The 26504-nt window shown below is 56.3% G+C and overlaps 4 protein-coding genes across 10 annotated transcripts; 3 read left to right on the forward strand and 1 right to left on the reverse strand.

Annotated features, from left to right (window-relative positions):
- Window positions 1-626: 626 nt before the first annotated feature.
- On the reverse strand, window positions 627-4266 carry S100A1 (S100 calcium binding protein A1). 2 transcript variants are annotated; one of them, XM_059413924.1, is made up of 3 exons: window positions 4156-4266; window positions 2024-2176; window positions 627-930 (listed from the first exon to the last, which is right to left on the reverse strand). In XM_059413924.1, the coding sequence occupies exons 2-3, from the start codon at window positions 2162-2164 to the stop codon at window positions 787-789; spliced, it is 285 nt and encodes a 94-aa protein (XP_059269907.1). In that variant the 5' UTR covers window positions 2165-2176; window positions 4156-4266; the 3' UTR covers window positions 627-786. The 2 variants fall into 2 exon arrangements, with proteins under 2 accessions (XP_059269907.1, XP_059269908.1); XM_059413925.1 differs by lacking the exon at window positions 4156-4266 and adding an exon at window positions 3776-3877.
- Window positions 4267-4816: 550 nt separating this feature from the next.
- Window positions 4817-12795, forward strand: S100A13 (S100 calcium binding protein A13). 2 transcript variants are annotated; one of them, XM_059413923.1, is made up of 3 exons: window positions 4817-4925; window positions 5588-5747; window positions 12284-12795. In XM_059413923.1, the coding sequence occupies exons 2-3, from the start codon at window positions 5595-5597 to the stop codon at window positions 12425-12427; spliced, it is 297 nt and encodes a 98-aa protein (XP_059269906.1). In that variant the 5' UTR covers window positions 4817-4925; window positions 5588-5594; the 3' UTR covers window positions 12428-12795. The 2 variants fall into 2 exon arrangements, with proteins under 2 accessions (XP_059269906.1, XP_059269905.1); XM_059413922.1 differs by lacking the exon at window positions 4817-4925 and adding an exon at window positions 5058-5242.
- Window positions 5663-16462, forward strand: S100A14 (S100 calcium binding protein A14). 3 transcript variants are annotated; one of them, XM_059413920.1, is made up of 4 exons: window positions 5663-5747; window positions 15347-15455; window positions 15890-16036; window positions 16256-16462. In XM_059413920.1, the coding sequence occupies exons 2-4, from the start codon at window positions 15426-15428 to the stop codon at window positions 16391-16393; spliced, it is 315 nt and encodes a 104-aa protein (XP_059269903.1). In that variant the 5' UTR covers window positions 5663-5747; window positions 15347-15425; the 3' UTR covers window positions 16394-16462. The 3 variants fall into 3 exon arrangements, with proteins under 3 accessions (XP_059269903.1, XP_059269902.1, XP_059269904.1); XM_059413919.1 differs by lacking the exon at window positions 5663-5747 and adding an exon at window positions 14873-14980; XM_059413921.1 differs by lacking the exon at window positions 5663-5747 and adding an exon at window positions 15102-15126.
- A 1532-nt stretch (window positions 16463-17994) lies between these two features.
- On the forward strand, window positions 17995-23547 carry S100A16 (S100 calcium binding protein A16). Of its 3 annotated transcripts, none has more exons than XM_059413926.1 (3): window positions 17995-18179; window positions 22327-22505; window positions 22805-23547. In XM_059413926.1, exons 2-3 carry the CDS (start codon window positions 22353-22355, stop codon window positions 22961-22963), a joined length of 312 nt encoding a protein of 103 aa, XP_059269909.1. In that variant the 5' UTR covers window positions 17995-18179; window positions 22327-22352; the 3' UTR covers window positions 22964-23547. The 3 variants fall into 3 exon arrangements, with proteins under 3 accessions (XP_059269909.1, XP_059269912.1, XP_059269911.1); XM_059413929.1 differs by lacking the exon at window positions 17995-18179 and adding an exon at window positions 21532-21631; XM_059413928.1 differs by lacking the exon at window positions 17995-18179 and adding an exon at window positions 21768-21864.
- The last annotated feature ends 2957 nt before the right edge of the window (window positions 23548-26504 follow it).

Below are 26504 nucleotides of genomic sequence, written 5' to 3' on the forward strand. Positions count from 1 at the left end.
CTCTCCCGGCCAGGTCGCCGGACCCTACACCAGTCACTAGTATCAATGCCTGTGCGTGTTTTTCTCGTCCTGAATATTGTTAAATCCCTGTGGAGGGCGGCGTCTCCCTTCCATGCACTCCCCGTCTGCCGGCCATGTGCGTTTTGACGCAGACCTACACGGGATTTTTCTTACGCCTGGGTACACAATAAACACACCCCGATGTGTGAGGGATGAGTGAGTGAACACATCTTCAGCCCTTCTGCATATAGGTACATCACGATCCTTTCGTTTGCTTCCTAGCTTCTCTCTGTGTGTATTTAATGGTCTGGCATTCTTACTGGACTTGACCCACGTGAGAGTAAGTCGTGTTTGTTCTGTGCCCTGCTGCAGCCCCAGTTCCTACACAATGTCTCTAGCACATGGTAAGTCCTCAGTAAATATTCTTGGCAGACCGAAGGGAAATTCTTTCTTTCCAGCTGGAACTTTGAACACCTACCTTCCTGGGCCTTTGAGGATTCAACTAGAAAGATGTAATGTCCCCTTGACCTCTCCGAATAAGATCGCTACCCAGATAAGGTGAATTAGGGTTGAGGAACCTTGACTTTCTCACTCACTCCCAGACCCCAAAGGAGACACACAGCAGCTGACTAGAGAAGAGCCTTTAATGAAAGTTGAGCGGCAGGCTTGGCCCTCTACTCTTGCACCCTTGATGGAGGGTGGGCAAGGGTAGGAGTGCAGGGAGGAAAAAGTGGGGTGCGGGGGAATCAGGGAAGGGGAAGGGCGCTGCTCACTGGGGCTGTCTGCTCAGCTGTTCTCCCAGAAAAAGTTGTTGCAGGCCACTGTGAGGGCAGCCACCAGCACCACGTACTCCTGGAAGTCCACCTCCCCGTCTCCATTCTCGTCTAGCTCTTTCATCACCTTGTCCACCGCATCTGCATCTTTCTGGGCCTGAGAGGGAGGAGATGAAAAGGGAGACGCATAGTCCTGAATCAGGGGCGGGGGGGGGGGGGGGGGGGGGGGGGGGGGGGGGGGGAGGGGCGGGGGGCGGGAGGGCGGGGGGGGGGGGGGGGGGGGGGGGATGCGGTGGCTGGTTGGGAAGAGCAAGAGGCAGAACTACATGTAATTATGGGACTGTTGTCCTTAAAACTAATATTTGCAGCCTCCTGTTACCTATAGAATAAACCCCTTAACAAAGCAGAGCACTACCAGCATCTGTTACCATATTTTGAGGGCCTAGAGAAGCTTTACAGGGGTTGTCTTATAAAATTGTTAATTCTGACACAAATAGTATGAGGTAGGGTTCATTATTCCCAAATTAACAGCTGGTGGTTGAATAATGCGCCCAAGTCATACAGCTGGAAGGTGGGAGGGTCAGAACTGGAGCCCAGGCCGGATAGAACCTCCAAGCTGGCACGCTTTCTCCTGGCTTCTTCACCACAGGGCCCCTGTCAGCATTTGCAACCTGCTTTGCTACATCCTTCGCTCTGGTCAAAACTACTGAGCGTGCTCCCCGTCCTTTCTGCCAGGCGTTTGTTCATGCAGACACCTCCTAAAATGTCTACATTTATCCTAATAATATTCCCATGGACACCCATGGCTCAAGTGCCCGCTTCTTGGAAAAGCCCCCTTCAGCCCCGTTAGTATTGTCCCAAAGTTCTTTCTGGCAATTGTTACAGCTCTGAGTAGTTCCTAAGTGGCTGGCCCCAGGCTTCACGGGGAGCTTCCGGTCAGAGACTGCGGCCTCTTTCATGGGTCAGTCTTCCCCTTCTAGACCGTGAGGCCTCTTTAATGATGCATCTGCATGGGTTCTAGCACTTCATACGTGATTAACAAATTAGGGTATTTTGTCTTGAACCAGGAGAAGTGGGGAGTCCGAAAAACCCAGGCGAGAAGTCTGGGAGAAGAGGAAGACGGGAGAGAGCTGGGCTGGGGAGGGCCCCGGGTGTTCCTCCAGCCCTTGCCCGTCCACCCTGCCCCCCCCCCCCCCCCCCCCCCCGCGTCCGTCCCACCCGTCCCACCCTGCCCCCCACAGCGCGCTCACATCCAGGAAGCCCGAGAGCTCCGTCTGCAGCAGCTCTTTCAGCTCCTTCTTGCTCAGCTTGTACTTGTCTCCCTCCTTGCCCGAGTGCGCGTGGAACACATTGATGAGCGTTTCCATCGCTGTCTCCAGCTCAGAGCCCATCTCGCAGCTCACCTACCCCGTCCCCAGCAGGGAAGCAAGTTGGGGACCCAGCTTAGGGCATCTGGGGTTGGGGTGAGCGGAGCCCTCAGAGCTGGTCTTGGTCCCTTCCCTGAAACCGCCCTGAGATCAGAGCCACACTGCAGTTATCGCTCCCTGGGACCTTATGATGTGGGAACCCAAGGAGGCCTAAATCTTAGCTTGTTCTCTGTGTGCCTCATTCCACATCCCAGCAGAGGGAGTCAGGGACTGGGGCCCTGGAGGTAGAGCAGCTGGAGCAGGCTGGCTCGAGGGGCCGGCAGTGGACTCTGCAGAGGCTCCCTGCTGCCTGGGTGGACACTAAGGAGAGTGGGGCAGGCAGGCAGGGACGGTCACAGGACACTGCCGTGCTCTATTTTTACCCTGCCTTGCCCTCCTAGCACAGCTGAGTTCTGTGGCTGGGGGCAGTGGGCTGTGTTCTCCTCTAAGGCCTTGATTCTATGGTCTCCCTCCAGCAAGGAGTCCGATGGAGAGAGTGGCAGCCAGAGGGCCCAGCCCCAGACTTTATGGGGAGGGGGAGAGGCCTGCCTCTGGGCTTCCTGTCAGCAGGCCAGACCGGGCTTCCTTGGGTCCTTCACTCTGCTCTCTGAACAGGTCACTTCAGCTTCCCTGGGGAGGATACCTCTTACTTCTCTGCGGTGTCAGGCCTTCCATCCGGTGATGGTAAGAAGGGAGAGAGGAATGACCAAGCCCTTCCTCAGAGCCAGGGCTCCCAGCGAGGGGGAGGGGAGACCTCTGGGGCCTTGTCCCTCCCGCGGCCCTCTCCCCTGTCTAGGCCCAGCCTGGATGATGTGAGGACAATGGCAGTGGGAAAACCGGTCTGATATACGCTGGGGGAGAGAAAAGGCTGAGGATGTCCTCTGAAGGGGCTGGAGAGAAGAGAGGAAAATGGGGGGCGGGTACTGAGGCGGGGGACTGCCAAGCCAAGCCAAGCCAGCGGGCCTCTTTCTTTTGGCCTCGGGATGATCATCCCCTCCGCAGCCTCAGGGGGCAGCTCCGGTGTCTCAGATCAGGTGTCCTTGTCCTTCCCCAGGCCTGGGGGGCTGAACAATGGGCCCTGATCGGATGACATTCCCCCTTTACAATGGGAACCTTGTGAGTGTCACCTGAACTCTGGACAAGAGAAGGAGTTGTCACAGAGACATGGGGGAGATGGAATCCAAGCCTGGACTGATGGAGGGGATAAGGGTGCTTGTGGGGGAGGGCTGTTGGTGGCTCAGTTACTGGCCCCATCCAGGAGGAGCACTTAGGGCTTGCCTGGAGCCCTTGAGCAGCCTGGGATTTTCTGTAGGGGCTAGGAGAGGACTCTGGCAGGGAGGGGCAGACAGGAAAACACAGGGGGAGACTTGAAGGAGAGAGGAGTCTGGAAGTCTGGGCCAAGAAAGGAGGAGGAGAAGGGAAGGCCATGTGAAAGGAGTGTTGGGAGTGGGTGTAGTACCCTAATGCCCCCCCTCTTCATCTCACAGGGTCCATGCTCTGCCACCCCCAGACTTCCTGGGGACCTGAGCACTTGGCAAGGCTGGGCGGTGGGGGTGGGGACAGAAGCAATAGTTCCCTTTGCTTTCTTATTCTTACCCAACTGGAAGCAAGGTGGGAGCTGGCTCCCTTCCCCAGCACCTGGGAGATGGAGGGAGCCTTGGGAGGCCATTCTGAGGGCTCTGTGGTAGGTGGGCCTCATGTCCTGGGAGCTTGGTGGCTGGGCTCCCCACTGGCTTCTTCATTCTCGGAGGAATAGCATGGACCTGCCTCCGAGAGGTCCGACCTTCGTTGGCTTCCCTGCACTACTGTCCACACCTTGTCTACCCCAAATCCTCAGCTGCTGTCACTTGAACTCCTCCCAGCCCCTCAGGCCAGCACAGTGCGATTGTCCCCAGGCTTTCGGAGGCCCGCTGAAGTCCCCTTTCCCCCAAGCTGGCCACAGCAGAGACCTAGCCCGGATGACGCAGGATACTCACTGTCAGCCTGGACCTGAGGTGGGAGCGGGTTCTGAACAGACAGAAGAGTCTGCAAGTGTGGCTAAGGGAGCTGTGTGGGGAGACCTGTCTGAGGTCCTGCCCCCGTCACCCCCCCCCCCCCGGCTCCACCCCTTCACAGACACGGGGCCAGGAGTGGACAGAGGCGCCCTCTGTCTCCTGGGCTAGAACAGGTTGGCCTGTGTCCTCTTGTGCAGCCTCAGTTGCCTCCCCCTGCCTGCTGGGCCCCAGGAGGCAGGGCCCAGGAGGAAGGAGGGGGGTGAGAAAAAGGTCCTGGGAGGACACGGCACGGCCTCCCCTAGCCCCACCGAAGCGCCGGCAGGAACGGGAGGGTCCCACCGGGTCTCAGTGAGGGGACCGCTCAGGGAACCCTTAGATCCTGGGAGTCTCACGGAGGGGTTTTAGTCCGGCCCCCGCGGAGAGACTTCGGTCCAGGGGCTCTTCCTCCTCAGCGGGGTTCCCCTCGGTGTGTGGGAGCCCCTTGGGGGTCTTGGGCCGCAGGGTCCCCCTCTCGGGCCTCTAGGACGCCCGCGCCTTCCCGCCTCCCCCTCCCCTGCAGAGGGGCGCGCGGGGGCCGCCCGGGGGACCCGGCACCCCGCCCAGAGGCTGGGGGGCGGGAGGCGGCGGGAGGCGGGCCTGGGCGGTCTCCTCGCTCCGCATCCCGGCGCTGGCCGGACGCCTCCGCGCTGGGCGGGGGCTGTGCTCGCGCGGCCCCGCGGCCCCTGCGCCCGCCGCCCGCCTCCCCTGCCTCGGTGAGTCCGGCGCCCCCACCCTGGGCCCGGGCGCCTGCCCGCCCCGGGGCCCTCGCGGGCGTCTGCGCAGCGGGCTCGTCCGGGGGCTCGGGCGGCGGCGTCCCCGCGGAGGGCAGCGGCGGGCGGGGGCCGGAGCAGGCGGCTGGGCGCTGTGCCCGCTGCCCCCGCGGGGCGGGGTCTCCGCGGCCTGACCCTGACCGCGGCCGGCCGCCGGCCTGACCCCGCGCTGCCCCGCGGGGAGCAGCGGCCCCGGAGCGCGTGGGCCCCGCGCAGACAGGCGGTGGAGCCCGGCCGTCTCGTGACCCCGTGGGGGCCGGGTGAGCTCCCAGGAAAGGGCCCTGGGGACTGGAGGCCGCAGAGGGGCCGCTCCAAAGTGCCTCCTCTCAGAGAGGTCTCCGGCCCATAGGATCGCCACCATCAAGGGGTTCCTGAGACACCGGCGCTTGGAGGGGACCACCAGGCTCAGACCCAGAGAGGATGGGCTTTCTGGAAGCAGACACCCCTGCCCCCACCCACGCTGGTCCCTTGCCTCAAGCCCCATCCCTGTCCCCTGACTCCTTCCCCACTGCGCTGCTTCCAGCTGGGGCGGGAGGGGGCAATGCCAGGGCAGGGGCCGTCCGGTCTGTTCTATCTCTCCCTTTCTCTCCTCCCCTGCTCTACAGAGTCCTGATGGCGGCAGAGCCACTGACGGAGCTGGAAGCGGCCATTGAGACGGTGGTCACCACCTTCTTCACCTTCGCGGGGCAGGAGGGCCAGAAGGGCAGTCTCAGCATCAATGAGTTTAGGGAACTGGCCACTCAGCAGTTGCCTCACTTGCTCAAGGTAGGTAGGGGGGGTCTCTCGGCCTCAGATTTTGGAAGACAGTGGCTGCGGGACACCGTGGCTGGGAGGTGATGTTTCTGGGCACATAATGTGACTCCAGGTGTGTGGCAGAGAAGGGTGTGGGTGGCTGTGTACATGTGTAGCTTGGGGACACTGCGCTGGTGAGTGTGCAAGTGCCTTACTGGGCTTTGTGCTCCCCTCAGTGCTGCTGGAAGCCGGGGTGTGCCTCTCTGGTCTCATCTCCCCAGAACGGGAGGGGAGCCAGAGGTGCGTTCCAGAAGGGCTGTAGACCATCAGTGCTAGAAGGAGGCCAAGAGAAAACACTGTCCAAATTCCTCACTTCACATGTATAGAAACTGAGGCCCAGCTGTAGGAAGGGGTTTGTCACAGATGGAAACATAGCCCAGTTCATGGAGTGATAGATCCTCGGGGTGGGGGTAGGGGGCTGTAAGAAGGAATCTTTGACTACTTCTCACCCCCTCTGGGAATCCCCTCAGTAATGTGCCCAATCAGGTCACCCCTTTTCTCTTACCCGCTGGGCTGAGTAGGGCTGAGTAGGAGCATGGAGTTCATCTCCGAGTTGCCTAATTACAGTAGGCTGTCAACAGGCTCTTTTATACCCTTTCTGAGAATTTGCAGGCATGTGAAAGTGTGTGGATACGGATTTTTAAAAAAGATTTTATTTATTTATTTGACACAGAGAGAGAAAAAGCACAAGCAGGGGAGCAGCAGACAGAGGGAGAGGGAGAAGCAGGCTCTCTGCTGAGCAGGGAGCCTGATGCAGGGCTCAATCCCAGAACCCTGGGGTCATGACCCTAGCTGCAGTCACTTAATAGACTGAGCACCCCCCCACCCAGGTGTCCCTGGATATGGATTTCTTAAAAAAAAAAAAAAAAAACAAAACCACAAACATGTCTTGGAAACAGTCTGTCATCTGCAAAATCTGCTGCATCCCTAGCCTTATGAGACTTTTCCCTTCCTTTTCTCTCCAGAGACTTGAGACTCTAGGGTCAACAGTCCCTGTAGCTTTGCCACATGGTGACTGATTTTATCTTCAAATCCGAGTCCCTCCGGGCCTGGAAGTGCAGGAAGTGACCTCTTAGCTTTTTGTCACTGCTTCCAGATCTTTGTTTCTTCTTCTTCCTGCGACACACAGCTCCTTGGAACCTGCCCCCTTCTTGCCTTCCTTGTGGGTTCAGCTCCTGCTTTACTGTTTTTCTTTCTTTTTTTTTTTTTTTAAAGATTTTATTTATTTAATTGACATAGAGAGATCACAAGTAGGCAGAGAGGCAGGCAGAGAGAGAGAGAGGAGAAAGCAGGCTCCCTGCTGAGCAGAGAGCCCGATGCGGGACTCCATCCCAGGACCCTGAGATCATGACCCGAGCCGAAGGCAGCGGCTTAACCCACTGAGCCACCCAGGCGCCCCTGCTTTACTGTTTTTCATCATGGCTTTTGTTGGGGTCCTCCGTCGGCACACAGAATTCATTGCACACCGGAGCCTTTCAACTTTCTCAACCCCTAGCTTCCAAGGATTCTGTCCAGGTTCTGAGCACCCACTCCTCTGTTCTTGCTACAGATCCTGACATTACCAAAATAATGTACCACTTCCAGAATCTGTTTCAAGCCTCCTTGTCCCTGAGTACCACCTCCTGCCATTCCAGTTCTGTTCCTCCACTCTGTTTCCTCGGCTCTGCGGGGACCATCAGGCTCCCGACCCTGTCACCCCCTCATGCCCTGCGTTCTCTTCCCGCTCAGCTGCGTTCTACGGTCAGTCCCTCGGCTCCCTTGATCCTTTCTCCCTGCGCCGGTTGACAGAATCCCAACCCAGGTTAAGTCCAGTCTTTCACCGCCATTAACTGGAGGGTTAGAGCTACCATTCTCTCTCAGATCCAAAATAAGGCAAAAATGTCCATTCTCAAAAAAATAAACAACCTCCTCAATCTCTCTGTGGACCGTTCTGCCCCTGCACTTTGTGTAGCGGAGTCTGGCTGCAGGAAAAGGTGCTGCCATGTTGACTTGTCCCACTTTATTATTTTTGTTATTATTATTTATTTGATTGAGTATAGTTGATACACAGTGTTGACTTGTCTCTCTTTAATTCTGTAACAGACTGCAAGGGGGCCCTTGGCACAGCCGTCACCATTCGCCAGCTCTTTCAGATGATCATTTCACAACTTTTCCTCTCCAACTCTAATCCCTCTGTCCACATTGTCCCTCTCTCTAAGAAATTTTCTCAGAGAAAATAAGAGCAATCAGGAAACTCCTATGTACTGTCTCCCGGAGCCTATGAAGAGCTGTGTTGAGCCGCCTGCCTGTCCCCTGAGGCATCAGTCTCCCCCCAGGCAGACAGTCCTTCCTCTGCTGCGACTCCGATCTTTCTCACCCACTAAAACCTGGACTCTTAGAGTTCCTCCTCCTCTGTCTTGCATCATCAGTTTTCCTTCTCCACGGGATTGTTCTGATCGGTTTCCCAATACACTGTACTGCCCCCATCTTAAAAAAAAGAGAAGAACCCAGCCCTCTCTCTTGGGTCTGTAACTCCCTCCAGCTGTCTTCTATCTCTGCTCCCCTTTATAGCAAAACTCAAATGCAGCAAAGTTACTTACACTGATTTGCCCTCCTGGTCCAAAATGCTCACTCCTGAGGCGCTGGCTAGTCATCTTCCTCTCTGAACTCTGATTTCTGCTCAGATGACAAGTCCTCAGCTTTGCCTTCCTTCACCTTAGAATGCAAAGATCACCGCCCTTGCCCTCTATTCCTTTACCTCCTTTATTTTCTTTTGCAACACACCCATCACAGCTTGACTCCTGTACACACTTGCATGTTACCAAGAGTGAAGGAAAGGACTCACTCACCATTTTATCTCCAGTGCTGAGAGCAGATACACAGTGAGTGAAATTGAAAAAAAAAAAAAAAGCGTGTGAATTTGAAAAATATAAAAGGTTTAAATATAAAAGAATAAGAATTGCTGAGTGAGTAAACAAACAAATGCATTTTACCTACTGTTCTACAAATAGCTTTTTAAAAATGGAACCATGGGCCTGGGGTGGCTCGGTCAGGAGAATGTGTGACTCTTGAACTCAGGGTTGTGAGTTTGAGCCCCATGTTGGATGTAGACATTACTTTAAAAAAAGCAAAATAAAAATTTTTTTTATTAATAAAATAGTATATATTTTTTTACGATCTTATTTATTTGACAGACAGAGATCACAAGTAGGCAGAGAGGCAGGCAGAGAGAGAGAGGGGGAAGCAGGGAGATGTGATGTGGGGCTTGATGAGAAGGTGCGGGGCTCGACCCCAAAACCCTGAGATCATGACCTGAGCCAAGGGCAGAGGCTTAACCCACTGAGCCACCCAGGCGCCCCAAAATAAAATAAGTCTCAAGAAAATCCTGTAGGTAGGGGCGCCTGGGTGGCTCAGTGGGTTAAGCCACTGCCTTCGGCTCAGGTCATGATCTCAGGGTCCTGGGATCGAGCCCCGCATCGGGCTCTCTGCTCAGCAGGGAGCCTGCTTCCCCCTCTCTCTCTGTCTGCCTCTCTGCCTGCTTGTGATCTCTCTGTCAAATAAATAAAAAATCTTAAAAAAAAAGAAAAAGGAAATCCTGTAGGTATTTAACAGGATCATATAAAATTATATTTCAGGGAAAACTGACATCTTGACACTACTGAGTCTTTCAAAAAAAAGGGTACATTTTTCTAATCATGTTTTCTCTAATGGTCTTCAGTTCATTTTTCTTCACAAAAGCTTAATAGGTTTCTTTTTTTTCTTTTCTTTTTAAAGATTTTATTTATTAATTTGACAGAGAGAGACAGAGAGCGAGAGAGGGAACACAAACAGGAGGAGTGAGAGAGGGAGAAGCAGGCCTCCTGCTGCGAAGAGAGCCTGATGTGGGGCTTGATCCCAGGACCATGAGATCACGACCTGAGCTGAAGGTGGACGCTTCACCTGCTGAGCCACCCAAGCGCCCCCATTTGTTACTATTTTATTTTTTCTTTTTCTTTTTTTAAGATTTTGCTAATTTATTTGACAGAGACAGACACAGCGAGAGAGGGAACACAAGCAGGGGTGTAGGAGAGGTAGAAATTTATTTATTTATTTGTCATAGAGAGAGAAGCGAGAGCAAACACAGGCAGACAGAGTGGCAGGCAGAGGCAGAGGGAGAAGCAGGCTCCCCACCAAGCAAGGAGCCCGATGTGGGACTCGATCCCAGGATGCTGGGATCATGACCTGAGCCGAAGGCAGCTGCTTAACCAACTGAGCCACCCAGGCGTCTCGGCACCCCTGTTTTATTTTTTTTTTTAATTTTTTAAATTTTTATTATTTATTTATTTATTTTTTTAAAGATTTTATTTATTTATTTGTCAGAGAGAGAGAGCAAGCACAGGCAGACAGAGTGGCAGGCATAGTCAGAGGGAGAAGCAGGCTCCCTGCAGAGCAAGGAGCCTGATGCGGGACTCGATCCCAGGACACTGGGATTATGACCTGAGCCGAAGGCAGCTGCTCAACCAACTGAGCCACCCAGGCGTCCCGGCACCCCTGTTTTAAACGGGATCTTTCTTACACTTTCTGACTGGTTAATATTCATACCCCTAAAAAGCACTGGGTTTGTGTGTTAATATTGTAATCAGATGCTTTATCATTTCTTTTTTTTTTTTTTTTTTAAGATTTTACTTATTTGACAGAGAGAGAGAGAGAGATCACAAGTAGGCAGAGAGGCAGGCAGAGAGAGAGAAGGGAGGAAGCAGGCTCCCTGCAGAGCAGAGAGCCCGACATGGGGCTCGATCCCAGAATCCTGGGATCATGACCTGAGCCAAAGGCAGAGGCTTTAACCCACTGAGCCACCCAGGCGTCCCCACTTTATCATTTCTAATAGTTTTTTGGGGGAAGAAATACAGAGGAGTGGATAAGAGCATAAGCTTTGAGTCAGAAAATCTAGGTACAAATGCAGATTCTAGCTTATTATCCCTGGTCATTTACTCTTTCTGAGCCTGAATTTCTTATCTGTGAAATAGACACATAATAACATCTCCTTTGTTGGACTGGCTTTGCATTTAGTAAGTATTTATTGAGCACCTACTGTGCCCTGTGCTGACACTGTGCTAGGCTTTGGGTTACAGTGGCCAACTGGCATCTGCTATGTGCCAGACATTCTCCCCGGCCCTGGGCTTCCAGTGGCGACCAAAGTGGACAAGATCCCCGTCATTCCAGCACAGTGTGGAGTTAAATGGAGTAAGGCCTGTCCTGTGTGTAGAACAGGCCTTGGAATAGTCAGCACTGCTCAGTGCTCACAGTTGCCACAATGGTAGTCATTATGCTCTTGGTTTTTCCAAGCTCTGCAATTACATACTTGCTGATATAGTAAGAGGTGAGTTTGGCTCTTCTTTCCTCATACTTAATGCCTTTTCTTTCTTTCTCTTGATTAATTGTATGTTTCCCCTCCTCCCAATATAATGTTAAACTGGGCATCTTTGCCTTCCATGGACAATTCTTACAGTGTTTTGCAGTTAAGCATGATTGGGGGAGTGCCTGGGGGGCTCAGTCGGTGAAGCCCCTGCTTTCTCAAGTCATGATCCTGGGGTCGGGCTCTCTGCTCAGTGGGGAGCCTCCTTCCCCCAGTCTCTGTGCCCACCTCTCTGCCTACTTGTGATCTCTCTCTCTCTGCCAAATAAATAAATAAAATCTTTAAAGAAAAAAAGCGATTGTGGCTTTTACAAAGGTCTTGCTTAGCTTTTCTCTGAATTAGCTTTAGTTTTGTGCCTTCTGTGGATCTGGCGGTCTTCTCTGCCTTCGAGCAAATGTTGATCGAAATACTGAGCTTTGGGCTCTGCCTGCGGCACTTTCTCCAGTGTGACACCGATCTGTTGTTCCACAGACTGTGTCTTGGTTGTGATTGTTTATCTAGTAACAGATCCTTTGATCCGGGGTCCAGTATACAGTATCCTTTGATTTCACAGGCCTGTCCTGACAGACTTCGTCAAGGACAAAACCAGATACTCCACGTCTTTGCCATTCCTCTGATCAAACAGGTTAATAACCAAACCGGAAGCAAAAACGAGTTGACGTTGGGCTTATGCAGATGCGCAACTTAGGGCTGTGAACTTCTCTAGCTTTCTGGGAAGGAGGAAGTTCTGAGAAGGCTCTGAGGATGGCCAGAGTGGATCCCTGCCCCAGGGCTCGCTGGGTGCCGTTGAGCAAATGGCAGGTGCGATGGTGTGCTGGGTCCACCTCACCTGTGGGCATCTCTTCCCAGCTCTGCATTCGGGGACACCCGTGTGTGCTTCACAATCAGCCGTGGTGGGACTATTTACATGGTGGCCAACACTACAAGCCAGGTCCCCTACTTCCTTCGGGGGCCGCCACCCTAGGAGCCCGACAGGTGTGGAGAGGCTGTGAAGACCTGACACCATGGCCCTGCTGTCCCCGGGCCACAGTGGGGCAGCTCCTGTGTGATGAGAACGGAGGTCAGCAGCTCTTTTCTCTCTCCCTGCCCGAGAACCCTCACTTCTAACCCCAGCCCTTCTGTTGTGTCTCCTCAGGACGTGGGCTCCTTAGATGAGAAGATGAAGAGCTTGGATGTGAATCAGGACTCTGAGCTCAAGTTCCACGAGTACTGGAGACTGATAGGGGAGCTGGCCAAGGAGATCCGGAGGGAGAGGGCCCTGGAGACTCACAAGAAGTAAAGCTCCTGAGCAGAATAGTGCTTGGCAGGGCCGGCAGGGCAGAATCCCCTCCCCGCAAAAAGCCTCTTCCTTGAAATACCCTCTCCTCTTTCTGCTCTTGGGAGTAGACAGTGGGAAAGTTCTGCCCTGACCAAAGAGTGGGTCCAAAAGTTATGACCTTTTGGGGCTCCTGGGTGGCTCAGTTGGTGAAGCAGCTGCCTTCGGCTCAGGTCATGATCTCAGGGTCCTGGGATCGAGCCCCCCATGAGGCTCCCTGCTCAGCAGGGAGTCTGCTTCTCTCTCCCTCCACTGCTTCCCTGCTTGTGCTCTCTCTCAAATAAATAAATAAAATCTTAAAGAAAAGTTATGCGCTCTTGAAGGACCAAGAATGTTAGTTGTCTCTGAATTCTGCAGCGGCTCACACCAGGTCTTGCATGGGGTAGTGCTCAGTAACGAAACGGTGGATGAACGAGCCTATGGAACAAGGGGACAATCTCTGGGGTGGGTGTGGTGAGTCCTGTCCTTCTGGGGCCTTCTGGGGCATGGTCTCAGTCCCACTGTTCTTATTCCTGGGCTTTGATCCTTGGGTGTTGATGAGAGCCTGGAGCTGTGCTGGGCTTGCTGTCCTCCAGGCACAGAACTGAACACTTCCCTGTGTTAAGTTAGTTAATTCTCACAGCCCTTGAAGGTACTACTATTTTTTTCCACATTTTTATTTTAATTCTAGTTAGTTAACATACAGTGTGGTCATGATCTCAGGAGCAGATCTCAGTGGTCCCTCACTTCCACACACCACCCTGGGCTCACCACCACAGGTTCCACCCTCAGGCTTGTTCCTGTCTAGGCCCCACTTCGCTCCGGGGAGGCGCTATTTGTAAGTCCTGTGTTAGAGATGAGGAGACACATTTCGGAGAGGCTGAGCGCACAAAGACAAGAATAGGTGGAACTGGGTTGGTGTTCCATAGCCTCTGTGATGAACGGATCCTCTCTGGGTGGGAAACATGGGAACACTAGGCCCTCCCTCCTCCCTCCCTGCATAGCAGGGGAGAGGCGGAAGAACGGACACAAGGTTCTGGTATGAAGCCTGACATGGGCTATGGCGCCCCTCTCCCCATCCGCCTTGGCTTGAGGGGCGGACGTTTCGCGTGGCCCGCCCGCTGAGCAAGCCGAAGCAGGGCAGCCCAGTGAGTAAAGCCTTCCGGCAGCTGTCACTGCCGGTGTCTCGTGTCCCTGACTCCAGAGGAACATTTAGGCTGAGACAACCTCTCTTCCACACACCAAACACATCAGAAAGGGCCCTAGATTGAGACCTTCCATCTAAGTGCCCTCAGACTGAGAGGCCCTGGAAGGACCCCAGGCTGGGACTCTTTGAGGGGTCATTTGGCTGAAGATATCCCTGAGGGGAACTCACAGGGAGCTTCCCCACACTGAGAGACCTCAGGAGGGTCCCCCAGACTGACGCTTCTCCCAGGATCCAAGTTTGAAGCGTTCTTGGGAGAAACCTCAAATTGACCCCTCAGAGGGTCCCAGATTGAGACCATCAGAGAAACACAGGATGATAGGACACTCCTGGGGGGGGCCTTCTCATGGAGACACTTCTAGAAGTATGGGGGAGCCCTAGAAGGAGAAAGGGGCTGGGAGGGGCTTGGGAGACAGGCTCCTGCCTTCAGAGTTCAGGCTTTGGGATCTGCCCCATCCTTGCCTTGACCACACTGACTCACCTGCTCTTCTCCTTTCCCCCTCCCCATCAGGCGGGTGGGGGTGGGGTGGGGAGGAGGTGTCATTCCAGGCTTCCTGGGTGTCATCCTGGGCACTGGATTGGGGGGCAGTTTGGGAAGGCCTGGGGTTCTGAGGGAGGGAGCAGTAGGCAGCCCGACCTGTCTGGAGAGGTTGCTAATGGGCCAGGTAGCCCATCTGGGTCTCATACAGGTGGGCTATCTGAGGGGAGCTGAATCGGGATCAGGACAACACTCCATCCGGGCCCCTCTCCCAGGCCGCCCTTCTGTGGCTCCTTGCCCCCCTCAGCTGTGGGGACTGCAGGTACGAGTGGCACCACCCAGACTGGCCCTGGTGGGAAGAGTAAGAGGGCATGTGTGTGACCTGGCAAAGTGCAGAGTGGCCCCTGGAGACTCCCATGTCCCTCATTCCCCCTGGACCACCAGCCCTGCCTCTGTCAGCCTCTGAGTCTCCTCCTTTCCTGGTTATTGACCCAAAGCCCCTCCACTTCCCTGCCCTACAATTCCTCAGGACTTTCCTCCCGCGCTTGAGCCCGCCGTGGTGCCAAGCCCCCACTCTTCCCTTCCCTTTCTCTGGCCTTTACTCTGCCGGCGGGTCTGGGGCCAGGGGCCGTCCAGGCCCAGCCCCCCAGAGTTCCCTTGGCCGCAGGGTGGGCGGAGCTCTGGCCAGTGGGGGGTGGGGCCACACTGGTTCCCCGCCCAGCCCGCGGGAACAGCGCAAACAGCGGGGGCGGTTCGGGGAGGAGGCCCCGCCCCCGCGCCCCGCCCTGCCCCCAGGTATAAGAGCTGAGCTCAGGTGCACCGACGCCTAGCGTCTGTCCCAACGGCTCCCAAGCAGGTAAGGATGCCAGGGCTTTTCGCGTAAAGGGCTGCCCTAACCCTGTCCAAAGGGCAGTGCTCGGCTCTCCTACCCTAGCCTGCCAGGACAAGGGCTGGGAGTCAGGTCCTACAGGCCGGGTGTGTCTGTGTGCGCGCAAAGCAGAGGTGAGGGGTGGGAGAAGTGGGAGGCTTGATCTAGGGGGAGGCCCAGAGGATTCCCTCTAAATGGGTGGTCCTGGGAACTGTGACCTTAGCTCCTTCCAGGATCCTGCGCAGGGACTGGGCCTTGCGTGGAGTTGGCTCTGACCTCCTGAGTGAGGCCGGAGGCAATAGTTGAGGAAGAAATACTGAGCCCTCCCCTCCCCTCCGTCTCCCTCCTCTCCAGGCAGATCATGAGCCATCGGCTTCCCCGGCGCCAGCCATAGGACGACACAGCTCTTGCCAGGACAAGCACACCGGGCACCATGGGACAGTGTCGGTCAGCCAGTGCTGAGGTGGGACCGTGCGTGTCTGGCTTTTCTGTTCTCGTGCTCCATCTTCCACCCTGAGGGTCTGCGTCCCCACTGACTTCTGCCCCTTGCCTTGGGCCCGCCTTTTACCCTAGACCTTGCCCAGAAGAGCCAGACTCTTAAGTGGTGTCCAGCACATGCGATGCTGCGTCCGCACAATGAGCCCCCCTGGGAAGAGGTGTCTGTTCCTCTCGCTAGGACTCATCCTGTGTGGGGGCCTCCGGTGACAGGGAGGGAGCCCTGCTGGGCTCGCGGCGGAGGCCAGAGGGGGTGGGGGCTAGATGCTGGGCTCTGGAGTGGGGGCAGCTCCTGTGCCTTCCAGCTGCCTTCTGCCCCGCTGGCCTAGGGGGGCTTGGGGAGGTAGGGTGTTGTTGGGGTGAGTGGAGCTTCCCTGAGGTGGTGATGTCCCCCGCCCTCAGGATGAGCAGGAATTCAGCGACGTGGAGAGGGCCATCGAGACCCTCATCAAGAACTTCCACCAGTACTCTGTGGAGGGTGGGAAGGAGACGCTGACCCCTTCTGAACTTCAGGACCTGGTCACCCAGCAGCTGCCTCACCTCATGCCGGTACTGACGGGGCTCCGCCCCAGGCACCCCGCCCCCCCCCCCCCCCAAGGTCCTCAGGACCCCACCCACACCGCCCCGTGGCCCCAGGCACTCCCACCCTTAGCCCCTCCCCTTGCCTGTGCCAGGTGGGCCCCGGTTTGGCTTCCCGCCCTAGGGCAGGGTGAAGCCAGGAGAGGGAGGTTCTGCCTTGCTGAGCTGCGGTCTCTTCCCTTCCCTTAGAGCAACGGTGGGCTCGAAGAGAAAATCGCCAACTTGGGCAGCTGTAACGACTCTAAACTAGAGTTTGGGACTTTCTGGGAGCTGATTGGAGAAGCAGCCAGGAGTGTGAAGCTGGAAAGCCCTGTCCGGGGCAGCTGAGAACCTTTCCCTGGAATTCTTGGGGGGGATGTTGGGGCCTAGAAATAAAAGTCCTCTCTACCACCAGTATGTGATTCCCCGGTCTGCACCTGCTTCACCCCTGCAGGGCTCGAGTCCTTGGTGACCCTTCCCAGGGCTCTCCAACATTGCCAGCCCGGGAGTCCCCGCCAGAGGGAGGCTGGGGGGGGGGGGGGGCGGGGGCGGATATGGTGGGGGCCGGAGGGATAAGGGTGGTTTAAGGGCCTGGTACTTTAGTTGGGGGGAAGGGCAGAGAGGAGGTGGGCTACTGGAAATGATTTGAAGAAGGGGCCTGGGAATGGGGCAGGATATTTGGTGCTAAAAAGGGTCTCTGGGAACCTACTCTTCCTAATCCCCACCCCAAATGGTAGTTGTGTCCAGGGCTCCACCTTCCCGCCTCCAGCTCTGGCCCAGCCTCCTCCCTGGCCTCTTTCCTTGGGTGAGGCCTCTGTCCTTGGGTGAGGCCTCTGTCCTTGGGCGAGGGTCGGTCGGGGAAGAGAGCAGGGGAGGGAGAGGACCAACTGGGTGCTTGGGCATTTAAAGAATGATGGTTGTTTTGTATCATTCGATTAATAAAAAATGGAAAAAAAGTGAAAGATGTTGTCTTGACATCCACCCCTCACCTGGGACAGTAGGCGGTTTGGGGGGTGGCAGAGTCCTGGGTGGCAGTGGGATGCGTGGGGCTGTGGTGGTTGCAGTGGGAGTGAGTGGGACTTGCTTTTCCCATGGATTTGGCTTGAGGATGGTTACCAGGCCCCAAAGCTGGGGACTAGGTTGTCTCTGAAGGATAGGCTTCTCTTCACCAAGGGGCTGGTCCCCTGACAGGAGAGGGGGCCACAAGTGCTCACCCGGGAAGTTAGGAACCCAGGTGTGCTGGAGCCTGGCTGACTGGCAGCAAGAGAAAGGCGGGGCTGAGAAACAGGCCAAGCAGCCCGAACTCCCCCAGCTCTGCAGTCCATTATCTTTGGAGCTCGGGGCATGCTCCCAGAGCTCAGTTTCCTCATCTATAAAATGGGGTCTGCTTGTGGCTCACAAATCTGTTGGGAGGATAATGGACACGTCACATAAAGTCTTCAGTGGAGAGCCTGACGCAGAGCAGGTGCCCAGAGCTGAGGTCACTCCTGGCCAATTCCCTTGTGTGTTCTGGGGAAGGGGTGGCCCCTTCTCCTGCTGCACAGGGCAGGTCCTGGGAATGAGTGTCAGCTCCTGGAGGTCGCAACTGGAGTCGGAAGACCAGGGGCTCCAGGGCCGCTTCTGATTGGGGCCACAGAAATCAGGCATTGCTCCTGAAACCCTAACAGCAAGGAAGTTTCTGGGGCTGGCCAGACTGGCCTGGAAAGCAGCCCGAACTTGTCTGTTGGGGGACCCTGAAACTGGGCTCCCAGTGACCCCTGTGATCTGGGCAGGTGACGGCCCTTTCCTTCCTTCCTCCACCGACTAGATTCTTTCCGCTCCAGCGCTGCAGGGTGGGGAGGGTGCGCTTGTGCGGGGTGCCGGCTTCCACCGCTCCCTTTGGGGTGGGGTGGGGGGGGGTGCTAAAAAAGGTGTGTATCCCTTTAACAAGGGCCCAACCCCAGGGCTAAGTCAAGAGGGAGCTCAGTGACTACCTCCCCACCGAGCCAGCTCAGCCAGGCTGGAGGGAGTGGGACAGATTCTGGGAGCGAGGCGGGGAGGAGTCCTGGCCGGCTGAGCGGGGGGAGAGCCGCTTGGCAGTGCCAGAGCCCAGGCCCCAGAGCCCTGCGGGAGAGGAGGCAGTCCGAGGAGGCAGGTGAGCACCCCCAGCCCGTCCTGGGAGGCCTGGGGTTGCTGGAGAGGCCGGGCAAACGTTTGGGGCCAGGGGAAGGGGCAGTGAAGGGAGCCTGGGGAGGGGGCCCTGCCAGGCACTGACTGGATGATTCGGTTAATCGTTAATTTTCCCACAGGCTGGTGTGGTAATGGAGACTTCTGGTGGGGCTGGGGGCCAGAGAGGGCTTCAGAGGCGTGGATGGGGTGGGGAGATCCCCTCCACAACCCGGGGGCTGACGGGGCTCTTCTCCAGGGCCCGGGCCTCAAGGCAGAGTGCTTCCGAGCTTTGTCACAGCGGCTCCGACCCTCCCTCGACCTAAAAAGGACAAATGCGGATTGGTGGGGGTTGGGAGGTGGTCCGACCTGGACACAGGCCTCACCAGGCCCTGGGAGCTGTGTCCTGGGAGAGGTGATGGGGTCCAGGAGGCACCAGGAAGGCCCCAGCGAGAGCCAGCGAGCCTGGGAGAGGAGGGAGGCACTGAGGTGGCTTGTTTCCACCTCAGGACCCAGGCAGGTCCGTCCGCCCTCTGAAGGGTTGGGGCCCCGCTGGGCAGCTGGGGGTGAGGGCAGGGGTGCTCGGAGATGAGTGGGGTGGAGGGGTGGGGGGGCAGTGGCTCAGCCTTCCTCTATCCTCTGTCCTTGGAGAGACCAGGGGTGGAGGGCATGAGTGTCCATGCCGTAGTCCAGCCCCAGTCGTCTGGAAAATGCTCCAGAGGAACAGGCTTCTTCCGAGACCTGGATGGCTGGTGATGGGGCCTCTGTGTGTGGCCGTGTGACTCAGGTGCAGGGTCCCATGCGGGTGGAGACGGGGAGGCAGGGGCACTTGTGCCAGACACTGGCCTCCGGAAGCTGGAGAGGAGTGAGCAGAGGAGCATGGAGCGGGATGTTGGATGGGAAACAGCCTTGTAAATAGAGGGACAAGTCACCAGCCCGTTCGGATCACACCTTCCCTCTGTGCTGAAGATCCTTGGGGCGGACGAATGAATGAAGAAGGAAATAAGTGAGTGACAGATGAAGAAGGAAATAAATGAGAAATGAGTGAACAACTTTGAGGTGTATGGAAGGGACACGGGAAAGGCCAAATTCAGGCTTGAGAGTGGGCCAAGCTCTAGAGAGGGACAGTGGCCGGGAGGTTTGGAGCTTCAGGGACATCTCCCAGTACCTAGAGACCCTTCGAGACTTAAGAAGAGCTTGTGTGGTGGGAAAAGAGGCTGGATGGTGAGTGGTGGACTGCAGGGGCCTGGGGGTGGCTAGGAGGCACTTGGAGGGCTGAGACCTAGAACTTGGGGGTAGGAGGCAGGACTGCTGTGGCCCAGACCCAGGGTCAAGGGTCAGAGCGCCCACAGGCTTTGGAAGAAGTCAGGAGGCTGGGCGGAGGTGAGCAGGCGTGAGGGTGGGGCCTTTCGGTTGCTCAAGGATGAATCAAACAAGGACTGGCCGAGAAGAACATCGGCAGAGGGCTGGGGGCTCTGGGTGTGAGGGTCCTTCGGAGGACAAGTGGTCCTCTTGTTCCTGATTTTGGGGAAGGCTCTAATGTACATGTCCACCCCCCCCCAACCCCGCCCTGCTCTTAGGCCAGGACCTACCTCCTGCCAAGGCTTCCTAGGACCCTAGGACAGCCTGATGAGACAGCCTAACCGTCCAGCCTCATTCCGCGTGGCTGGTGGCTAAAGAGGGCAGGTGGGAGGAGCAGGTACCTGTGCGTGGGTGGGTGGCAGAGCCTGTCTCCTGGCCCCCAGGGGAGGGAGGGAGGGAAGGAGAGAGTAAGCCCCCCCCCACGCCCCCACTATCCCACTCTGATCTCCTTCCTTCAGAAAAAGCTTCGGAGAAGCACTCATCCAGATGGAGAGGCTTCCCATTTGACTAGAAGGTGGGGGGTGGCCCACTGGGTACCGAAACCCAGGACTGTTGAGGCCAGCGGCTGACTGTCCCGAGTGCTCAGCTCTGTCTGGCCTGCGGGGCTGCCAGAGGCCAGGTAGGGGCTGGGACGTGGTATGGAGGGCAGGAGGAGTCCGAGAAACAAGACCGTAAGAAAGGGGGGGGGGGGGGGGGGGGGCCAGGGGGAGAGGGCAGAGGCGCAGCGCCCCTACACCTGATTTCCATCTCTTCCCTCTCCCTGACTAGTTCCCACAGGGCTCCTCACTTAGGGGGCAAAGTCCGGAATGGTTAGGGTTTGGGGTTCTCTGAGCTGTCTTTCTACTCCCAAAGCTTGGCTGGGAGTAGGCTTGGCACACTCCTTGGTGTGGTGGGTACAGCTTGTGGGACCCCAGGAATGCTGGCCGTGGGCCTGGCCACTCCCAACTCAAGGGCAGTGGGCAGCACTGTGTGGATCAAAACTTCTCTCCCTCCTCATTTGTGAGTGTCAGGGTGTTAGCCTGAAAGTCTTACATTAGACCTCACAGTCACATACCTTTTTTTGTTTTAAAAAAAAAAATATTTTATTTATCTGTTAGAGAGGGCAAGGGCACACAAGCGGGGGGTGGGGGTGTGCAGAGGGAGAGGGAGAAGCTGGCTCCCCACTGAGCAGAGAGCCTGATGGGGGACTCGCTCCCAGGACCCTGAGATCATGACCTGAGCCGAAGGCAGATACTTAGCGGACGGAGCCCCCCAGACGTCCCCAATCACACGTAATAAGCGAAGAGCGTGGGGCGAGGTTGTGGTTTCCTGTAGCTCCAGCTCCATTCTCCTCTTCAGACCAGAGTGGTCAGCTGGACGAGGCAGGGACAGAAGGCTGGGGTCCTGGTCAGAGATGCTCCTCTGTCTCCGCCCCCACTCCTTCCTCTGTTAGGGCCTCGTCCCTCGGTCACATCCTCCGTTCATAAAGAGCTACGTGAGGGGAATATTTTAGAAGGGCGGTCAGGGGCTGTGGATACCTGGCAGCAGGGCTGGAAGGAGGGGAGTATTTCTAGAACATGCACCTCAAGCAAGCCGTTGGGCCAGACGGTGCCGGCGAGGGGAGACACAGAGATTAAGAGCAGTGTGCTTATGTACCTAGGGTTTTTAAAAAATGGTCCTAAAGTCTATGAGTCACGCCCTTTGGTTCAGAAAACAAACGGCTGTGCCTATGAAACTCTGTCCTTGCCTCAGGGATGCCTGGTATCTGGGGAGACTGGACCCTAGAAGAGCCCGTGGCCCCGGCCAGTGCGGGCCCTGAGAGTCTGGGAGCGGGGGCGGGGCAGGGTGTGCAGGGCCGGGCCGGGGCCAGTGCCAGGGTGAGGCTGGGCCAAGCAGACTGCTCCTCCAAGTGGGGCCCTGCGAGGCTCAGGACAGGATAGCGGCTGTGTCTACTTTCGGGTGGCTGTGGCTCATTCCTGGGCTTGGGGGTGGGAAGGGAGCTCTGGGCTGGGGCTTACTTTGGGGGCGGCAGCGACTCACAGAATAGAGCCGCCTGTTCCCCTCATATCCTGTTATGCAGAGGCCGTATCCGCTTGGACTGTAAGTGCCTTTTGTCCTGGGGTGAAGGCCGCAGCTCTGTCTCCAGCTGGGGTGGACTGGCCTGGCTCCTACGTATTTTGGGGTGGGCGGCGAGGGAGGGCGGCCCAGCAGGGCGTGGCTGGGGGGTCTGCAGAAGGTCTGACTTAGTCGGGGGGACATCGTCCTTTCCCGGAGAGGGGCGACCTTCCCTGGGCAGCCTGTCCTGCCTCCTGGCTGAGGACACTGGACAGGGCGTAAGTTCCGGCCCCTTGCTCTGTGGCCTGGGCCTGGGTCTCTGCCAGTCCTGCCCCTGGGGACACATTGGCTTCTGGTCTCCCGGCCCCTCTGGCTCATCCTAGCAGTTTCTAGCTGTGCCTGCTCACAGGGCAGGGGTCCTGGGCGGGGCAGCTGTGGGGAGGCACGGGGATGGGCACTTACCCTAACCCTCTTTGCAGGGAGCTCTGACAGGCCCAGGGCCTGGGGCTGGGGCAGGGCTGGGGAGCCTGCCAGGGGAACCTGCTGGGGCGGTTGGGCTGGTGAGCGGCTGGATTACAGCAACCACAAGGTCCAGGCCCACCCTAGTGCCCCCCCTCTCCCCGCCTCATCCCTCCTGCCCAGGACCTGCCAGCCTGGGGACCCAGGGGGAGGATGAGGGCAGGGCTCGGAGGGGGTCTGGACTATGGGGTCTCCTCACCTGCCCTGTTCATGGCGCCCAGGCCCCCCCGAGGCGTGCGGCTGCGAGATGGCGGACGGTTACACGGAGCTGGAGAAGGCGGTTGTGGTCCTGGTGGAAAACTTCTACAAATACGTGTCGAAACACAGCCTGGTCAAGAACAAGATCAGCAAGGGCAGCTTCCGGAAGATGCTTCAGAAAGAGCTCAACCACATGCTGACCGTGAGGCCCCCGCCCAACCTGTCTGCCCCCCGGCCCCCCAAGCCCTCATCCTCATGTGGTTCCCTTCCTCCCTGTGGCTTCCGTCTTTTCAGAGTGGCCCCCCCAAGCCGGGGTCTCCCCCACACTTCCAGACCCCTGTCCTCTCAGGGTACGCAGGCCCGACCGGGGGTTTGGGTGGGCTGGGTTTGCCTCCTCCCAGGGCAGCTGGTGCTCAGGTCCGAGCCACAGGAGTCCTGTGCCTGGGGCTCTGTGGGGCCGCTGCCCAGCCCTGCTGACCCCCCCCCCCCCTTCCTCTCCAGGACACGGGAAACCGAAAGGCCGCTGACAAGCTCATCCAGAGCCTGGACGCCAACCACGATGGACGCATCAGCTTCGACGAGTACTGGACCTTGATAGGCGGCATCACCAGCCCCATTGCCAACCTCATCCGCCAACAGGAACAGCAGAACAGCAGCTAGAGGACGTCTCCCACCACCCCTCCGTCCGGGGCACTGTCCCTGGTGCCCTTCCCAGGCTCCCCTCAGCCTCTTCCACCCACCCAGGCTCCTATCCTTGCTTCTCCCCCCAGACCTTCTGCTGGTGTCTCAGTCTTGGGGGGACTCCCTCGGCGTCTTCGTGGTGTCTAGGTCTGGGGGGGGGACTCCTTCGGGTCTTCGTTCCTGGAGCCAGCAGGCTCTGGGGCCCCCTCTGAATTTTCAGTGTTTGGGGATCCCACGAGTTTCCTTGCCTGCTTAGCCCCGAACCCTCCCATGGCTGCTGTTCTGCCTGATTTTAGGTCTCTCCTGACCTCTGGAGGTCAGCTTGCTGCTGGAGGTCTTCCTGTTCCTGGCAGCAGCAGCTGCAGACCTCTCCCCTTTCAACACTTTTGGTGGGTGGAGAAGATTCCCGGGGACTCTCCTCTGGCTGCCTTGGGGTCTGGGAACGGCTGAGCAGGGCTGCTCCCTCCGCCAGCTGAAGCGAAGGCAGGATGGCTGGGTTTGGAGCCTGTACCCCTCCCCCAGTCCCCCTGTGATGCTCATTAAAGCCTTTCCGCTCCCTGGAACCTCATTCCTTGGTGGTCTTTGCCCTGGGGCCTGAGGCAAGGGGGGATCTCACCTGAGGGCCTGTATGACTGGGGCCCTGCGGTGCTGTTAGCCCTGGGCCAGCAGCAACTCCTGCTGGCTCCACGAGGGGCTGAAAGCCATGGGTCACCATCCCTGGGCCCTTGGAGCCCCCACGCAGACTCCTGTTCTACTTCCGGGCACACAGTGTGTCCCATTAGGCCTCTTTCCGGTCCCATGAGAGCAGCCCCAACCCTCCACCTGGCTCCCCGGCCCTCAGAGTCTTCAGGCACCCAGCGTGGTTTGTAGGATGGGAAAGGGGGTGAGGAAGAGTGCTGTGGGAGGCCAGAGCCGACCAGCCAGAGGGGGACACTGTTGGCTTTTCTCTGCTCCTGCCTTGAGGGAGCCTCTGCTGTGGAGAGAGAAGGCAGCAGGGAGGCAGGAGACTCAGCGGGCAGGCTCGGTCAGGGGTTTCCACCGGGGATGGTGTAGGGGTACCATCCTCCAGCTCCAAGATCCTCTGCTCAGGACAGGCCTGTAGTCAAGATGGCGCGTGGTCTCCTTCCTCAACCCCCTCCCCAGGGACCCTTCCCCAGTTACTATGGCCTGTCCTGAGGGTGCTGCCCTCGGTGGGGAAGAGCTTGTTCACATGTCTTTGGGCGGGGGGTCTCTCTCTCTATCTAATTGTGATAAAAAAAACATGTAACATAATTTTACCCTTAGTTATTTTTTTCTTTCAAGATTTTATTTATTTGAGAGAGAGAGAACGAGCAGGGTTGGGGCAGAGGGAGAGGAAGGGGGAGAAGCAGGTTCTGAGCTGAGTGGGGAGCCCGACGCGGGTCTCCATCCCAGGACCCTGGGATCATGACCTGAGCCAAAGGCAGTCACCCAACTGACTGAGCCGCCAGGTGCCCTTCCTCAACAACTTCTCGGTGTACAGTGCTAAGTACAGGCACTTTGTCATACCCCAGATCTCGAAAACGTTTTCATCTTACATGACTGAGACCCTATACCCACCGAACAGCAGATCCCTCGGCCCCTGGCAACCAGTTCTTCACTGGGTGTTCCTATGAGTGTGATGACTCTAGACACCTCAGATAAGTGGAATCATGCCGTATTTGTCTGAGGGTTGGCTTATCTCACGTAGTAGAGGGACCTCAGGGTTTATCCGTGTTGTAGTGTACACCAGTCCCTTCTCTTTAAGGCTGATTCGGGTCCGTTCTGTGTATCCACATTTTCTTCATCATCACCCGATGGCAGACATGTAACTTGCTTCTACTTCTTGGGAGCACGAACAGCCCTTCAGGATTCTATTTTCGACGCTTCTGAGATACACCCAGAAGCGGGATTGCTGGTAGTTCTATTTTACATTGTTGAGGAACTGCACCAGTCTGCCTTCCCGCCGACAGCGCACGAGGGCTCTGACTTCTCACATTCTTGCCAACACTTGCCGTGTTCTGATTTTCTGACGGTGGTTGTCCTAACAGGTTTGAGGTGATGTCCAGTGGTTTTGACTTGCGTTTCCCTGTGGACTGTTTGCATATCTGCTTTGGATAAAGGTCTACTCAGTGTTCATGTATTCTTTTTCTTTCTTTTTTTTTTTTTTTTTGAGTAGGTGTCATGCTGGGTGTGGAGCCCAACATGGGGCTTGAACTTACAATCTGAGATCATGCCCTGGACCAAGGTCAAGAGTCAGACAGACCCTTAACCAGCTGAGCCATTCAGGCACTGTTACTTGCTCATTTATAAACTGCGTGATTTGTGTCTTGGTGTAGCTGTTAATATTGAATTGTAGCAGTTCTTTATGTATTATTTTTTAAAAGATTTTATTTTTTAACTGTTATTGTTTAAATTTTAAAACTTTTTTTTTTTTAAGATTTTATTACGTATTTGACAGAGAGAGAGGGAAAAGGAGCAGGGGGACTGGGAGAGGGAGAAGCAGGCTCCCTGCTGGGGCTCGATCCCAGGACCCTAGGATCGTGACCTGAGCCAAAGACAGACGCTCAACGACTAAGCCACCCAGGAGCCCAACACAACTGATTTTTGAGTTGATTCTGTGCCTGCAACTTTGCTGAATGTATTAGTTCCTTTAGGGATCATGTCGCCTGAAAGCAGAAATAACTTTACTTCTTTCTTTCCTATTTGGATGTCTTTTATTTCTTTTCATTGCCTATTTGTGGTGGCTAGGACTTCTAGAACTTTGTTGAAAGAAGTGGTAAGAGGGGGTGTCCTTGCTCTGTTCCTGATCTTAGAGAAGTAGCTCTCTTTTTCACTGTTGAGTATGATGGTACTGGTGGGTTTTCATATGTGGCTTTACTGTGTTGAGGTATGGTCCTTCTTTTTCTAGTTTGTTGAGTGTATCATGAAAGGGTGTTGAATTTTGTCAAATGTTTTTTCTACATCAGTTGTGATGAGCATGTGTTTTTTCTCTTTTATTCTGTTAACGTGGTGTGTTATGTCTATTGCTTTAATAAAAATATTTTATTTATTTATTTGACACAGAGAGCACACAAGCAGGGGGAACCGTAGGCAGAGGGAGAAGCAGGCTCCCCACTGAGCAAGGGAGCCCAATGGGGGGCTCGATCCCAGGACCCTGACATCATGACCCAAGCCGAAGGCAGACACCAAACAGACTGAGCCCCCCGGGCGCCCCTTGTTTATTTTTCTTTCACATTTTCTTTTTATTAAAATTTGATTTTTTTTTTTAGAGCACTTCTATATTCAGTAAAATTAAACCCACGTGTGCACAGTTTTCCGCATTCGTGACATCCTGGACCAGAGCTGTGCCTTTGTTGCAGCTGATAAACCTCCACTGATCTGTCACAGCCATGAAAGTCCAAGTTTGGGGCGCCTGGGTGGCTCAGTGGATTAGGCCGCTGCCTTTGGCTCAGGTCATGATCTCAGGGTCCTGGGATCGAGTCCCGCATCGGGCTCTCTGCTCAGCAGGGAGCCTGCTTCC

This window comes from Mustela nigripes, chromosome 10, assembly GCF_022355385.1.
Source record: "Mustela nigripes isolate SB6536 chromosome 10, MUSNIG.SB6536, whole genome shotgun sequence".
Taxonomy (NCBI): Eukaryota; Metazoa; Chordata; class Mammalia; order Carnivora; family Mustelidae; genus Mustela; species Mustela nigripes.